The sequence below is a fragment of the Mobula birostris genome, chromosome 9, assembly GCF_030028105.1.
Source record: "Mobula birostris isolate sMobBir1 chromosome 9, sMobBir1.hap1, whole genome shotgun sequence".
Classification (NCBI taxonomy): Eukaryota; Metazoa; Chordata; class Chondrichthyes; order Myliobatiformes; family Myliobatidae; genus Mobula; species Mobula birostris.
Window position 1 is genome coordinate 8793741 of NC_092378.1, and position 17022 is coordinate 8810762.

General features: G+C 46.3%; 1 protein-coding gene across 1 annotated transcript in view; it reads left to right on the forward strand.

The window, feature by feature from the left end:
• The window catches only part of LOC140203272 (tryptophan 5-hydroxylase 2-like), a 47928-nt gene that overhangs the window by 28114 nt on the left and 2792 nt on the right, over nucleotides 1–17022 (forward strand). The window contains exons 8-10 of the mRNA XM_072269288.1: nucleotides 6419–6545; nucleotides 13143–13238; nucleotides 13326–13459. Coding sequence (XP_072125389.1) covers nucleotides 6419–6545; nucleotides 13143–13238; nucleotides 13326–13459 — 357 coding nt within the window. The remainder of the gene's footprint in view (nucleotides 1–6418; nucleotides 6546–13142; nucleotides 13239–13325; nucleotides 13460–17022) is intronic.

A 17022-nucleotide genomic window follows, 5' to 3' on the forward strand; every position in this document is an offset into this window, starting at 1 on the left:
CAGCTCCCTGAATACGGCAGTCCGTGAGAGAAAGGTACTTCCAGTTTTGTCATCTGTTGCAGATGGAACGGTAAGCTCTCTGCTGGAGGAGTTCTGTGGCTGAGCATCTTCAAAGTTCAAAGTAAATTTCTTACCGAAGTACGAATACTTTGGATGCTGAAAGTTTGATGACATGCTGGAAGGTGATCAGATCTAGAATACAGTCTGTGTTTTACTACTGCACCAATGAGTATTCTGACTCACTAATGCGGAGTTGAGTTGAGGCATTCATCAGTCAGGGTCAAACATGGCTATTGCACACTAGCGGTCTAGACAGGGCAGTACGATATGGAGAGCAAGCTGTTGCCCGTGCAGCAGGCTCCTCCCCTCCACACATCTGATGAACCCAAAGCAACAGCAGAGACCAATACAGTTTGGCACCAGCAGCATCACAGGGGCTGCCAGTCAGTGTTGAACTCAACATAGAATGGCCTTAGAGACTCCAGCTCTGGATTTTTCCCTTGGACCTTACTCACGAAGCCTTCCCCATGAGTGGGTGTAGTCACAAGGCAGCGGAGGTTTGAGAACAGAGTTTTCCTTCCAGATGAGCTGCCAACCACAGCTGAAGAGCCCTATATGTCCAAAACTCATGAATGTATTGATAACATTCTTGTACTATGAAGGTAATTCCTACAGTGCCAAGTTTTGAGTTTACAGGATAGAAACTGTTCAGTGAACTACTGATTCACGTTTGTGTTTCTGCCTCCTCCACAATTTTTCGATTACCAGAAACAGGTTTTCTTCCCCAGGTGTTTACCTCATCTCCCCACTAATGTTCTGGTGGTGTTAGCTGGAACTGCTTCTCATTTCATGTTCTCACCAGTCCTTCCGTTAGATTCTGTTGAGTGACTGAGTTCCTTGTCCGGTTCTTTCCTTGTCTGCAGGGTCTTCGTGTGGCTGTCTCCCTCAGCCTTGTCCATTGTAAGGAAAGGAATTCTGGCCTGTTTAATTTCTCTAAAAGCTTGCAACCTCTTACTTGATGCAGTAACTTTGGAGTAAGGACACAGTGGGAGAGGAAAATTCTGCCCGTTGGTGTTTTTTATCAACTGACTTTTTAAAAAATCTTTTGTGTGATGTGGAAGCAGGGAGAGAAAATTGAGGGGTTCAAACATAGAGTCATAGAAAAGTACAGCACAGGAACAAGCCCTTCGACCCATCAGGTCTGTGCTGAAACATTTTAACTACTTATTCCCATTGACCTGCACTGGGACCATAGCCCTCCAAACCCCTGCCATCCGTAGACTGATCCAAAATTCTCTTAAACATTGAATTCGAGCTCACATGCACCACTTGTGCTAGTGAAGAAGTTTCTCCTCATGTTCCCCTTAAACTTTTTACCTTTCACCCTTAACCCATGACCTTTAGTTGTCGTCCCACCCGAACTCAGTGGGGAAAAAGCCTGCTTGCATTTACCCTACCTATAGCCCTCATTAGTTTGTATCTCTCTATTTGTATAGACCTCATCTTTAGAACAAACTGTTGCAGCTTTATCAGTTATTAGAATGAGAATCAAAATCAGGTTTAATATCACCGGTATATGTCACGAAATTTGTTAACTTTGTGGCAGCAGTACAATGCAATACATGATAAGTATAGAAAAAAAACTGTGAATTATGGTAAGTATATATATAAAATAGTTAAATTAGCAGTGCAAAAACTGAAATAAAGAAGTAGTGAGGTAGTGTTCACGGGTTCAAAGTTCATTCAGAAATTGGACGGCAGAGGGGAAGAAGCTGTTCTTGAATCACTAAGTGTGTGCCTTCAGGCTTCTGTACCTCCTTCCTGATGGTAGCAATGAGAACAAGGCATGACCTGGGTGATGGGGGTCCTTAATGATGGACACTGTATTTTTTGAGGCATGGTCTTTTGCAGCTGACCTGGGTACCACGAAGGGTAGTGTCCATAAGGGAGCTGACAGAGTTTACAGCTCCCTGCAGCGTACTTCGATCCTGTACATTAATCACCCAGCCCCCAACTCTCACCCCCCCCACCCAGTACCAGACGCTGATGCAGCTAGTCAGAATCAGTATTATTGTTGTTGTTGTTGTTCATCCTTCGTAGTCGAAGATGACCATGGCTTCAAAGTCAAATGGGAGATTGGTGGCTGTGGGTCCGGAGGTGACTGATGAGGCCAATCCGGGCCCTGAAGGCCCGCCCACATGTGGGACACAAGTGGGTGGGTGCTGTCGTGGCAGTGGATGCTGCTCGGGCCTTGCGCACAGCACGCTTACGTTGCGCCTCGATGATGCGCCTGACTTCAGCTGCTCGGGCTCCTGTGGTGATCTTGCTGCGCCAAGCTGGACGGTCGAAGGCAAGCGTCTCCCACGTGTTGATGTCGACACCCAGGCCTTTGAGGGACGCTTTGAGGCAGTCTTTGTAACGTTTCTTCTGGCCCCCCGACTGAGCGCTTGCCCTGACACAGTTCTTCGTACAGCAGCTGCTTAGGCAATCGGCTGTCTGGCATTCTGACCACATGTCCAGCCCACCTGGCTTGGGCTTTCAGCAGGAGGGTGTAGACGCTGCAGAGCCCACCTCGTTCCAGGATTTCCGTGTCGGGGACTTTGTCCTGCCACCTGATGTGGAGGAGTCTGCGGAGACAGCTCAGGTGAAAGTGGTTGAGCTGTTTGGCGTGTCTGCTGTAGACAGTCCAGGTCTCGCTGGCGTAAAGGAGGGTGGTAAGGACCACTGCACAGTAGATCTTCAGCTTGGTGGTAAGGCTGAGTCCTCTCCGCTCCCAGACATTCTCATGGAGTCTCCCAAAGGCGGCGCTGGCTTTGGCAATCCTGTTGTTGACCTCAGCGTCTATGTTCACTGCGCGAGAGAGTATGCTGCCCAAGTAGGTGAAGTTGTCGGCTGCCTGGAGGTTCTGGCCCTTCACCATGATGCGCGGCTCCTGGTATGGCTTTCCTGGGGCAGGCTGGTACATAACTTCGGTCTTTTTGGTGCTGATAGTGAGACCGAAGTTGTCGCACGCTTGTGAGAAGCAGTCCATTTCACGCTGCATCTCCTGCTCTGTGCTGGCGTTGAGTGCGCAGTCATCAGCAAACAAGAAGTCTCTGATGACAGTCCCTCGCACCTTTGTAACTGCCTGCAGGCGCCTAAGGTTGAACAACCTGCCGTCAGTCCTGTACCTGACGTGGATTCCTTCCTCGTAGTTACGGAAGGCATCTGTCAGCATGGCAGAGAATACCATACTGAACAGAGTCGGGGCAAGAACGCAGCCTTGTTTGACGCCATTTGTCACTGGGAAGGCCTCTGACTCGTCGCCGTCATCCAGAACTTTCACCATCATACCATCGTGGAACTACCGGACGATTGTGATGAACTTGCTGGGGCAGCCAAACTTCTCCATGATCTTCCACAAGCCTTCTCTGCTGACCGTACTGAAAGCCTTGGTTAGATCGACAAAGTTCACGAAGAGGTCGCTGTGTTGCTTCTGGCATTTTTCCTGGAGTTGGCGCGCAGCAAAAATCATGTTCGCGGTCCCACGTTCAGCACGGAAGCCGCACTGGCTTTCTGGGAGCAGACCTTGCTCAAGATGTTGGAGAAGGTGGTTGAGCAGGACGCAGGCCAGAATCTTCCCCGCAATGGACAAGAGGGAGATGCCTCGGTGGTTGTCGCAAGACTGGCAGTTGCCTTTCCTCTTGTAGATGTGGACTATGCTGGCATCTTTCAGCTGTTACGGGACCTGTCCCTTTTTCCACATGGACTGGAAGAGTACAGTCAGCTTTTGCATCATGGCAGGGCCTCCTGCTTTGTATACCTCAGCAGGGATTGCATCGGGTCCTGGCACTTTGCCACAGGAGAGTTGCTTCACTGCCTTCCTGACCATCTACTGTGGGGAGGGTGTCGAGGTTCTTGCTGATCTCTACCTGGGGCAGGCGGGCAATGGCCTCGTCGTTGATGTCGGCAGGGCGGTTAAGGACGTTGTTAAAGTGCTCAGCCCAGCGATCCAGAATCTGCTTCTTCTCTGTCAGCAGCTGCGTCTCATCTGCGTTGAGGAGGGGTGAGGAGCAGGAGGACTGGGGTCCGTATGCAGCCTTAAGCGCATCGTAGAAGCGCTTTATGTCATGGCTGTCTGCATAGCCCTGGATTTCATCGGCCTTCTTGCTGAACCAGCTGTCCTGCATCTCGCCAAGTTTTTTCTCCACCTTTCTTCTTGCGTTGGTAAAGGCATCTTTCTTGGCTAGCGACGTGGGGTCGTTCTGATGCGCTCTATAATGTTGATGTTTCTCCGTTAGTAGTGCCTGTATTTCTTCATCATTCTCATCGAACCAGTCTTGGTTTCTTCGGGTTGCTGGTCCGAGATGTTCGAGGGCGGTAGTGTAGACAGCGTCTCTGAAGGCTGTCCACTGTTCCTCAACGCTGGTCCCGTCTTCCTGTGGTGTGTCTGGCAGTCTGCCTTCAAGGTCACCGATGAATTCTTCTGCAACCCTGCTGCTTTTCAGCTTGGAGACATTCAGCCTCTTTGCAGTCTTCTGCCCTTGGGGTCTTCTCATGGGCAGAATGCGAAGCCTGAACTTGGACACAATGAGGTGGTGGTCGGTCCAGCAGTCGGCACCACACATGGCTCTTGTCACTCTGACATCCATCCTGTCCCTCTTCCTGGTGATGATGTAGTCAATCAGATGCCAGTGCTTCGAGCGTGGGTGCATCCATGAAGTCTTCTTACGGGTGGGTAGGCGGAACAGGGTGTTGGTGATGACAAGGTTGTGTGTGGCACACGTCTTGAGGAGCAGAAGGCCGTTGCTGTTACACTTGCCAGTGCCGTGTCTTCCAATGATCCCTTCCCGGGTTTGGTAGTCTGTCCCTACTCTGGCATTGAAGTCCCCGAGAACGATGAGCTTCTCTGACTGTGGGATTGCTGAGATGAGGGCGTCGAGTTCTTCATAGAACTTGTCTCTAATGTCATCTGGGTTGGTCATGGTGGGAGCGTAGGCACTAATCAGCGTAGCACTCTTCTTGTTTGCAAGTGGGAGCCGAAGTGTCATCAGGCGGTCGTTGATGCTCTCTGGGTGCTTGGTGAGTTTACGGGCGAGGTTAGAATTGATGGCAAATGCCACGCCTGCTTCTCATCGTTCAGCGCTGCTGTGACCGCTCCAGAAGAACGTGTATCCACCACTGCGTTCTGTCAGCTGGCCCTTGTCTGCTAGGCGCGTTTCGCTGAGAGCTGCTATGTCCACGTTGTAGCGAGCTAGCTCTTTTGCAACCAGTGCAGTTCTTCTCTCTGGTCTGTCTGCCTTGATGTTATCTCACAGAGTTCTCACGTTCCATGTGCCAAGGTTGAGCACCATCACTTTCTTCCGCGTTGGGTTTGAAGTCATGACTTGTGCTTGACTTGGATTAAAGTGAGGGAGAGTTGTGCAGGTCGTCAGCCTCACCCTCTCGTCCCGGCCTATCTGGACCCAGTGGCAAGACATAGTCGAGACGGCTGGAGATAGGTCAGGATGCAGTGGATGGCCAGCAGTGTTCTGTGTGTCTCACTGTGCCCTCTTAGTGCTCCACGACGCATTGCTGAGAATCGCCTTTCTGCCCGTTGAACCAGTGATAGTTTCTTCCGCGCAGTCTGCCGAATCCAGGCTTCACACGCTAGGTAGACAAGCCCTGAGTGTTGTGGGTCTACGGCAGTTCTTGCGGCGTGCTCGCAAGCCTCCCTACCCATTGTTGGGCATCCTCATCCGCCTTTGCAGCCATTGGGAGATGTCTCCTCTTCCGCCTGTTCTGCCGTTGGGATGATCACCTAGTGGTGTGGTAATGACACCACCCCCTCACTTGTTTTCGCCCGCTAGCTGCTCCACCTTGGCCGGGTCCTGCAGCTGCTCCCGACCGTACCAGGCGACGGGGGCGGGCGGCGGCGGTCGCGACGAGCGGCAGGCCAGCTCCAGGCCTCGGGCCTTGCCCCCTCCGCCCGCCGCCACCTCGCCTTATACCTGTATAATAGGTCCAGTGTCAGTTCGGCGGCCTTGGACAGGAGTCTCAGCACTCACGACCTGGTGTCGGCTCGACCTCGGCCGGGTGTCTCGGCGCTCACGGCCCGGTGTCGGCTCGACCTCGGCCGGGTGTCTCGGCGCTCACGGCCCGGTGTCGGCTCGACCTCGGCCGGGTGTCTCGGCGCTCATGGCCCGGTGTCGGCTCGACCTCGGCCGGGGGTATCAGTATTATAATGTCAGCCCCGCCAAGCAATCAATATCTGAGTTACAACCGAGTAACAACCCAATTAGAATAACCTCTACCTTGATAAGCAATCATTGAACACAGTGTTCTAACTATCTCTCTAAGCATAGTGTGAATGTTCGTTGCTTGCTGATGACTAATTTGGCTAAAACATCTTGTTCTACAAGTGTACAAAATAATTGCCATTTTATTATGTATTTTACAGGGATACGTGTCATGAGCTGCTGGGACATGTCCCCCTGCTGGCAGAGCCGAGTTTTGCAGAGTTTTCGCAAGAACTGGGTCTTGTGTCCCTCGCTGCATCGGATGAAGATGTGCAGAAGTTAGCCACTGTAAGATTTTAAGGTTCAAAGGTCCATTTATTGTCGAAGTATGTAAGCAGTATACAACTCTGAAATTCGTCTTCTCCAGACAGCCACGAAACAATGAAAACATGGAAAGCGTTCAAAGAGAAACAGCAAACTCCCCCACCCCCGCACAAAAAAAGGAACAACAACACGATCATTGACCCCTCCCTGCACAAAACGCAACAAGAACATTGACCCCAAATTCCCACCCTCCCACAGAAAAAATAACACAAGAAAATTGACCCCCAAAATCCCCTTTGCACAAAATGCAACAAGAACATCAACACCAAATTCCCACCTCCCCAGAAAAAGACTAATACATTGCAACAAGAACATCAATCCTGAAAACTCCCTCCTCTCACACAAAACACAACAAGAACATTGACCCCCAAACACCCTCCTTGCACAAAATGCAAAAGAACATCAACCCTAAGCCCCCCTCCCCTGCACAAAATGTAACAAGAACATTGACACCAAATTCCCACCTCCCCAGAAAACAACGCAATGCAATAAGAACATTGACCCTGAAAACTTTCTCCTCTCATACAAAACAGAACAAGAACATCACCTCTCCAACCCCCTCCCCTCGTACAAAATGATTCAAGAAAATCAACCCCCAACCCTCTGCCTCGCAAATAATGGAACAAGAATATCGACCCCAACCAAAACCCCTCCCCTTGTACAAAATGGAACAAGAACATCGGTCCTCTCCAAACCCCCTCCACTTGTACAAAGAAGAACAAAAGCGTTGACTCCCAGACCCCCACCTCACATAAAAAACTAACACAATGGAAGCAGAACGTCCACCTCCAAACACCCCTCCTTCTGCACAAAACACAACAAGAATATCGATCCCCATAGCCCCCTCCCCCTCACACAAAAATCCCACATAATCTGAAATTTCATCTTTCTCAGAGGAAAACATTCCATGGTTTTCCTGTAGACTGAGAACATACAGTAAATCCAGAGGCCCATAATCCGTTGAAAATGATATCACAGGTAGATAGGGCCATAAAGAAAGCTTTTGGCACATTGGCCTCATTAATGAATGTATTGAATACAGGAGATGGGATGTTATGTTGAAGTTGTTTCAGACATTGGTGAGGACTAATTAGTAGCATGGTGTGTAGTTTTGGTCACCTACCTAGAGGAAAGATGTAAATAAGGTGAAAGACTACAGAGAAAATTTACAAGGATGTTGCCGGGCCTGGAGGACCTGAGCTATAAGCAAAGATTGAATAGAAGACTGAGAGGAGGTTTAATAGAGGTATACAAAATTTTGAGGGGTAAATGCAAACAGGCTTTTTCCACTAAGGTTGGGTGGGACTACAAGTAGATGTCATGGGTTAAGGGTGAAAGGTGAAAAGTTTAAGGGTGATAGATAAAGACAAGTGGGTGGAGGAGGGTCGATGAAGTAAGAGGCAGGTGAAAAAGAGATTGGGCTGGAGAAGAAGGAATCTGATAGGTGCTGAGAGCAGATTTCTTCTTCTCCAGCCCTTTTCCACTCCATCACCTCCTAGCTACTTAACCCCCCTCCCCCATTCACTAGGCTTCCCTTATCACCTTCTAGCTAGTACTCCTTCCCCTTCCCCCACCTTCTTATTCTGGCATCTTCCCTCTTATTTCTCAGTTCTGAAGACGGGTCTCGGCCTGAAACGTCAACTGTTTAATCATTTCCATAGATGCTGCCTGACGTGCTGAGTTCCTCTAGAATTTTGTGTGTGTTGCTCTGGATTTCCAGCATCTGCAGAATCGCTTTGGGCCCTTCACCCCATGATGATGTGCTGACACTAACCTTCTCCCAGATCAACCTCAGCCTTCCCTCTCACATAGCTCTCAATTTTTTCTTTCAGCCATGTGCCTATCTAAAGTGTCTCTTAAATGGCCCTACTGTATCTGTCTCTACCAAATCCCCTGGCAAGAGATAAGACCATAACAAATACCAGCTTTTGGCTCCTCACCCTGTTCCACCAATCAATGGGCTCACAGCTGACCTTTTACCTCAGCACCACTTTCCTGCACAGACCCTACATTCTTGATCCCCTCGACATCTCTCGAACGCTTTGACTGTCGTATGTGATATTTCCCAACAGGGCTGACTTTCCTTCTCTCCTCTCAATCAATAGTGAATGGAGTCACAACAAATGTGAAGTTTATGCACTAATGCATATTCTGGCATTATGTGACACACCAGTGCCTGCAGCTATACTCTTAGACAGGAATTCATTATAATTGAGTCCGAATTCTCCTAATGACCTTTAAAATAGCAAAAGAAGCTACTACAAAGCTTCTGTCATGCAAGGGTTGCCTGCACGGAATTTGCTAGTCCATGAAGCATACTTGTGTCAGTCAACTTCAAGGAGATTTAGAAGAATTTCATTCTGAGTTATTTTACAAAATTACTATGTCCCATTAATTCTTGTAATACAATATGGATGCGTTTTGTCAAATAATAAAGATCAAAGTAAGTTTATTACGAAGGTACCATATAGGTCACCATACACAACTGCGAGATTCATTTTCTTGCAGGCATCCACAGTAAATTCAAAACCGCAATGAAGGACATCATCCAACAGGACAGACAAACAACCAGGGTGATGAAGACAACAAACTGTGCAAATACAAAATAAGGATAAATAATAAATAAGCAATAAATATCAAGAACATGAGACGAAGAGTTCTTGAAAGTGAGTCCATAGGATATGGGAACAGTTCAGTGATGGAGCAAGTGAAGTTATCCCCTTTGGTTCAAAAGCCTGATGATTGAGGGGTAGTAACTGTTCCTGAACCTGGTGCTGTGAGTCCTGAAACTCCTGTACCTTCTATCTCAGGGGTCCCTAACCTTTTCTGCACCGTGGACCGGTTTAATATTGACAATATTCTTGCAGACTGGCCGACCGGTGGGGGGGGGGTGTTCAAGTAGGGTTAAACTCACCTCAGCATGTCTTTTACAGTTAGGGTTACCAACTTTCTCACTCCCAAATAAGGGACAAAAGTAGCAGTCAAATCCCGGGACACTTTACCCCAGGAAAGACTACCATGACCATGAAACCTTGCGCGGGCACCTGTGTGCGCATGCGTGATGTGCGCATGCACGTACATGCTGATTCTTTTCCCCCCCAAATCGGTTTTGCCTTCATCTTCCCGATTACACTGTACACACATTATTTCTACTTTATATAGGCTGTGTATTTATCATATCATTCCTGCTTTTACTATATGTTAGTGTTATTTATTTTCGGTTTTATGTGTTAATTGGTATGATTTGTTAGGTTATTTTTTGGGTCTGGAACGCTCAAAAATTTTCCCATATAAATTAATGGTAATTGCTTCTTTGCTTCACACCATTTCGGCATGAAAGGCTTCATAAGAACGCTCTACCTTAGGAGGGAAATACGGGACAAACCAATTTATCCCAATACACGGGATGTCCCGGCAAATACGGGATGGTTGGCAACCCTATGTTCAAGTTCAACAGTGCGTGACAGGGAATGAGGAAAGGTAAATATCATTTCCTCATGGCCCGGTAGCACATGCTTTGCGGCCCGGTGGTTGGGGACCGGTGTTCTATGTAATGGCAGCGGTGAGAAGAGAGCGTGACCTGGGTGATGGGAGTCCTTGATGCTGGATGCTGCTTTCCTGTGACAATGCTCTGTGTGGATGTGCTCAGTGGTGTGGAGGGCTTTACCCATGATGGACTGGGCCATATCCACTACCTTTTATAGGATTTTCCATTCAAGGTCATTGGTGTTTCCATACCAGGCCATGATGCAACCAGTCAATATACTCTCTACCGCATGTCTATAGAAGTTTGTCAAAGTTTTAGATGTCATGCCAAATCTTAGCAACCTTCTAAGGAAGTAGAAGTACTGCCATGCTTTCTTTGTAATGGCTCTTACGTGCTGGGCCCAGGACAGATCCTCTGAAATGATAACGCAGAGGAATTTAAAGTTGCTGACCCTCTCCACCTCTGATCTCCCGATAAGGACCGGCTCATGAACCTGCGGTTTCCTCCTCCTGAAGTCAATAGTCAGTAATCAGCCCCTTGGTCTTGCTGACATAGATTGAGAAGTTGTTGTTGTGGCACCACTCAACCAAATTTTCAGTCTCCCTCCTATATGCCGATATGTCACCACCTTTGATTCAGCCAGTGACAGTGATGTCGTCAGCAGTCTTAAATATGGCATTGGAACTGTGGTTAGCATCACAGTCATGAGTATAAAGTGAGTGGAGCAGAGGTTAAGCACACAGACTCCTGGTTCATCTGTGCTGATGGAGATTGTGGTAGAGATGTTGTTGCCAATTCAAACTGACTGGGGTCTGCAAGTGAGGAAATCAAGGATCCAATTGCACAAGGAGTTACTGAGGCCAAGGTCTTGAAGCTTGTTGATTAGTTTTTTGGGGATTGTGGTATTGAATGCTAATCTGTAGTTGATTTAGACCATCGTGGTGTATGTATCTTTGCTGTCCAGATGTTCCAGGGTTGAGTGAGGAGATAATAAGATGGCATCTGCAGTGGACCTGTTGTGATGGTTGGCAAATTGGAGTGGATTAAGTCACTTCTCAGGCAGGAGTTAATGACTTAGCAGTTAGACTCAATTAATGTTGTTGCATCCTTGAAAATGATCCATATTTGCAGACATTTTAATTCCACGTCCCATTCCCATTCTGATATGTCTGCCCACGGTCTCCTCTACTGTAAAGATGAAGCCACACTCAGGATGGAGGAAAAACACCTTATATTCCGTCTGGGTAGCCTCCAACCTGATGACATGAACATTGACTTCTCTAACTTCCGCTAATGCCCCACCTCCCCCTTGTACCCCATCTGTCATTTATTTATATACACATATTCTTTTTCTCTCTCTCCTTTTTCTCCCTCTGTCCCTCTGACTATACCCCTTGCCCATCCTCTGGGTCTTTTTCCCCCCCTCCCCCTTTTCCTTCTCCATGGGCCTCCTGTCCCATGATCCTCTCATATCCCTTTTGCCAATCACCTGTCCAGCTCTTGGCTCCATCCCTCCCCCTCCTGTCTTCTCCTATCATTTCGGATCTCCCCCTCCCCTCCCCCTCCCACTTTCAAATCTCTTAATAGCTCTTCCTTCAGTTAGTCCTGACGAAGGGTCTCAGCCTGAAACGTCGACTGTACCTCTTCCTACAGATGCTGCCTGGCCTGCTGCGTTCACCAGCAACTTTGATGTGTGTTGCATATTTGCAGCATGATGGTGAGCACAATGGCTTTACAGTGCCAACGATCATCAGTCAGGGTTCAATTCCTGCCGCTGTCTGTAAGGAATCTGGATGTTACTCCCACGACCACGCTGGTTTCTGCTGGATGCTCAGGCCTCCTCCCACAATCCAACGAAGTACAATTAGCTTCAGGGTTCATCAGTTGTGGGTGCATTACTTTGGCACTGGAAGCATGACAACATTTGTGAACATGGCAGCCCCCAGTATAATCCTCAGACTGTGTCGGTTGTTGACGCATTTCACTGTATGTTTCGATGTTTCAATGTCACGAGACAAATAAAACTGAATCTATTCCTTTGTACCTTATGTGATAGTTAAGTGTTTTAAGATCTATAATCAGAACTATCAATTAATTTGTCATGTCTGACAGCTTCCTTATAACAGAGCAATTTAATACCACACTTGATTACACATCCCTTTGAACAAATTACCTTGGTCATTTTAGTTCTGATTGCTCTGTATTTGTGAATGTGGGTGATTGTAAAAGAGCTTGGTAATTATCGCAGTTAGTGATGAATAGACCCAGTGCTCGTAATTCATTGTTATGTCGATTGCCAATGCAGAAAACATGATTGGCACGGTTATTATGACATAACCCTTCTCCTCGGATAGGAGATGCTTTTCTGAAGAGCTGGCCTGTTAAACTGGTGTCTTGTTAGATCACGATGGACAATAAACACCCACCCCCGACCCACCTTGTCACACCAACCGCAAAACAAATTCTGCATGTACAGTATTGAGCAAAAGCCTTAGGCATATATATATGCCTAATATACCTATGTGTGTGTGTATGTGTGTGTGTATGTATATTTATATATCTGTATCTATATAAATATATATGTATATAGATATATATAGATAGGTGGGGTGCCTAAGACTTTTGCACAGTACTGTAATAATTTTATGTATTGTATTGCACTGCTGCAGCAAAAAAAAACACATTTCATGACATTTGTAAGTGATGATAAACCTGTTTCTGACATGGATCTCTATTATGGACTAAAAGTGGGAAGGGGGCAGGGGTAGGGGAAGGGGAGCACCAGAGAGACACTCTGTAATGATCAATAAATTGATTGTTTGGAAACAAAATGACCTTGCCTGGTGCCTCAGGGCTGGATGTGTCTGCACCTGCACTAACCCCCATCTGTGGCACTCCTCTGCCACTTGTCCCACACCTCACCCACAGTGCTCCACCCTCGCCATTCTCATGTATAATGTGTGTGTGTCCCAAAACTTTTGCACACCACTATAATTGCTTGACACTTTATTGAATTAAAGAAACAGTTTTTAATTGACCATAGTCATGGTAATATCTGATTTGTATATCTACAGTGCTATTTCTTCACTGTTGAGTTTGGGCTGTGTAAGCAAGAAGGACACCTACGGGCTTATGGTGCAGGACTTCTATCTTCTATCGGGGAGCTAAAGGCAAGACATAATCTTTTTCCCTAATTGCAATGTCTTTGGAGTGCCTAATCACAGGATTGCAGTTTTACCTGTGACTCCCTCCCACAGCATGCCTTGTCGGACAAAGCTATCGTCAAAACCTTTGATCCAAAGACAACCTGTACCCAGGAGTGTCTCATCACCACCTTCCAGGAAGCCTATTTTTTGTCAGAAAGCTTTGAGGAGGCCAAGGAGAAAATGAGGCAAGTACTTTCTTTCCTTTAAGATCTAGAAGCAATGTTGGCAATGTTGGACTCATAGAGTCACAGAAGGAGATTATTTTCCCTATTGAGTTCATGGTGGTGCTCTCTTGGACTTAACTAGTCCAATTCCCCAACCCCTTAGTGTTGGCCTGCATGTTTGTTTGCCCTGAATGGCCTAGGCAGTAAATCATAAACGTGACAAAGTCTGCAGATACTGGAAATACAAAGCACCACACACAAAATGCTGGAGGGACTCAGCAGGTCAGGCAGCATCTATGGAACTGAATAATCAGTTGACGTTTCAGGCTGAGGCTCTTCTTCTGGACTGGAAAGGAAGGGGTAAGATGCCAGAATAGAATGGCGGGGAAAGAGGAAAGAGGATAGCTAAAAGATGAAGTTAGGTTAGAAAGGTAAAGGGCTGGAGAGGAAGGAATCTGACAGGAGAGGAGAGTGGACCATAGGGGAAAAAGAAGGAGGAGGGGACCCAGGGGGAGGTGATAGGCACGTGATAAGAGGTAAGAGGTAAGAGGCCAGGGTGGGGAATAAAGAAAGAGGGGAGGGGAGGGAAAAATCTTTGCAATTCTATTTTTGAAAGCCTTTAATGACAATCCTCTAATATATTTCCAAAGCCTTCCTGTGCAACTTCCTTGGAAGTATCGGGACATGGGAATTCATGAAACATTTGTTTGCCCGCAAAGATCCTGTCAGTGATAAGAATTGGATTGTAAAACCATCATAAACCAATCTAAACAATTGTAATACAAGTCTGGAAGACATATCAGAAAGATGAATATAAAGATTATTGACAATCATATTTCACTCAGTGTCTACAATATTACAATTGTAATACTTCCCATTAGAATGACACCTTTCCCAATAACTGTAAGCCTGTCTTAATTGTGGCTTTGCTGTTGACTCCTTTAGCATTGGAGAATGGATTTTGCCACTTGCCTGACTCAGCTATTAAAGAGCGCCAGATGTACATGGTGAGGTCTGTTCATCAGTAACTTCTAGCTCGTCTCCTTTATTTCTTGAGTCTAGCTATGAATAGGGTGGAAAATCAGATTGTTATTAGCAAGTTAGGCTTTATATTATAACCATAAAGTGCAGAATCACAGGGCCAGAAACAAGAGGAGCTTTTACTTCATTAGCCAGGTCATAAAGGATCAAGTGTTGCAGATATGGAAATAACAGCAGCTGGTGGAAATGGAAGCCTGGCTACATGATTATGGGGCAGTGACTGTGCTTAAGGACAGTAAAGTTACCTTCAGTAGTGTATTTTCTGACATGAGAAAGGCACATTACTGGGCCTGATGAAAAGTGTGGTGTATTTAAAAAAACCCAGATCTTGGTAATAGTTTTGTATCATAGAATTAATTCTTACAGTACTGTAATGGGCTGGCTTCATCAGACCCAAAAGACCCAAACAACTGGGTGTCCAGGTGATATGGTAATAAGCATACAAGCACAATAAAGTAACCTAAGTCTAATTCAATGCCATAAAATAGAAAGCAGAAATAAACCACACAAAATACTATATAGTAAGCTAGAGATGTTTTCACAAAGGTTTCAGGGCTCACGATCCTTAGTCACCACCTGATTGTAGATGTTGTTGGGGAACTTAATTGTTGCTGCGTCGGGGGAAATTCTGAATTCCAACTTGTGAAGTCACCCTGGGTCCCAGGCACCAATCGCAATTTCCTCAGTCCAGGTGAATTCCCAAGAACTGAGAGAACGGTCTCCCAATAAATAAAGGTTCCACAAGCGTAGAGAAAGACACACAAAGCCGGACAAACTTTTTGATCTTTTGATCTCATGCCACGAACTCAGCATGGTTTTGATCAGAGTTCCCACAAGCACTGAGAGACACAGACAAGCTCTTTGCTTTGTTGTTCTCAAGCTGTTGATGCCCGAGGCCAGGAAAGAATCCAGCCACTATCAGCAAACATTAAACATTAACAGACCTACAGTGTTTAACTTGCTGAGAGCTCACAAAGAGTTAAATGGTCACTTAGAATTGTTCAGATTTTCATCTAATATTTTACAAAATTTAATACATCTCAAGTGTGAAAGAAGGCCATGGTTCGACTGTACAAAGATACCAGTTAGTCCCATTGCGGACTCTTGGCCCACAGCCACGTAATATTTTTTTTCTAAAAAAACCCATTAAATTATTTTTGAAATCTAAAATTACATCCATTTTCTTCAGACAATGAGCTCTTGATTGTAACTGCTTGCTGCAGGAAAGAGTTTTCTCCTCACATTCCTTCTAATTCTTTTCCAGTCACCTTAATTCTCTAACCTCTGGTCCTTCACCCTTATGCCAATGGAAGCTGTTTCTCTTTGTCATTGGCATGGAGGTACAGGAGCCTTGGGTCCCACACCAGCAGTTTAAGAACAGTTATTACCCTTAAACAATCACACTCCTGAACCAGTGTGGGTAACTTCACTCACCTCATCTCTGAACTGATTCCACAATCTATGGATTCACTTTCAAGGATTCCACAACTCATGTTCTTAGGATTATTTATTTGTTATTGTTTTTTATCGTATTTGCACAGTTTGTCTTCTTTTGCACATTGGTTGTCAGTCTTTCTTTGTAGATTTTTATTGATTCTTTTGTATTTCTTTGATCTACTGTGAATGTCTCAAGAACCTATCTCAGCGTAGTCTATGGTGACTCACACATATTTTGGTAATAAATTTACTTTAAACTTTTGAGTGCTTTATAGCTTTAAACACTGCTCAAATTGTTACCCAGTAACAGAGGCCATCCACCTGATCGATCCTCCAAAACCCATCTTTCCTGTGGGCGCAACAAAGCTCATGCAGTGTCCAAAACCATGTGTATCTCCAGGTCTAACAGCTGACCTCCCTGTGCTGAATACCTACTGTCCATCAAGCGGCTCCTCCTCTCTCTCTGTAAGAACTTGGAAACTGCCAGTGTCCTTGCAAAAGCGTAAACAAATTGTGAGCAGTCTTCACCTCTCTCTCTCTTTTTAACAAGGTGTCTGTGTTCCACAACTCTCTCTCTCTCTTTTGAAAGCACAGTTCATAGGGGTAATTCAAGACCCCGTCACACTTTTAATAAAAAGGAATGCAATTTATTTGATTGCACTTTTGTGGGAGTTGACCACCTGCCTCTCCATCAAAGTGGTATTGATTTTAATCATACACTGCATCCTTTACCTGTTATTTTCTCCTTGCTCTTAACCTATCAGTCAGGCCGGCTGGTGGCGCAGTGACGTCAGCGCCGGACTCCGGAGCGAAGGTTCCCGAGTTCGAATCCAGGTCGGGCCACCCCCGAACACGCTTTCCATCTGTGCCGGGTTGAGTGTCGAGCTAACCACTTGGCCTCATAAAAATACAAGGGTCGAGTCAGGAACATTCATAACGTGACCTGGTTAATCCTGACACCACATGCCAGCCAAGAATGGCTGAATGTCTGGTATGACATGCTTAAAAAAAACCTATCAGTCATGCTGTTTCATGTAGGAAGGAGGGACGTCCAGCGGTAAACATTCATCCTCAGCTACAGGCACTAATTTCTGCAATATAGAAAT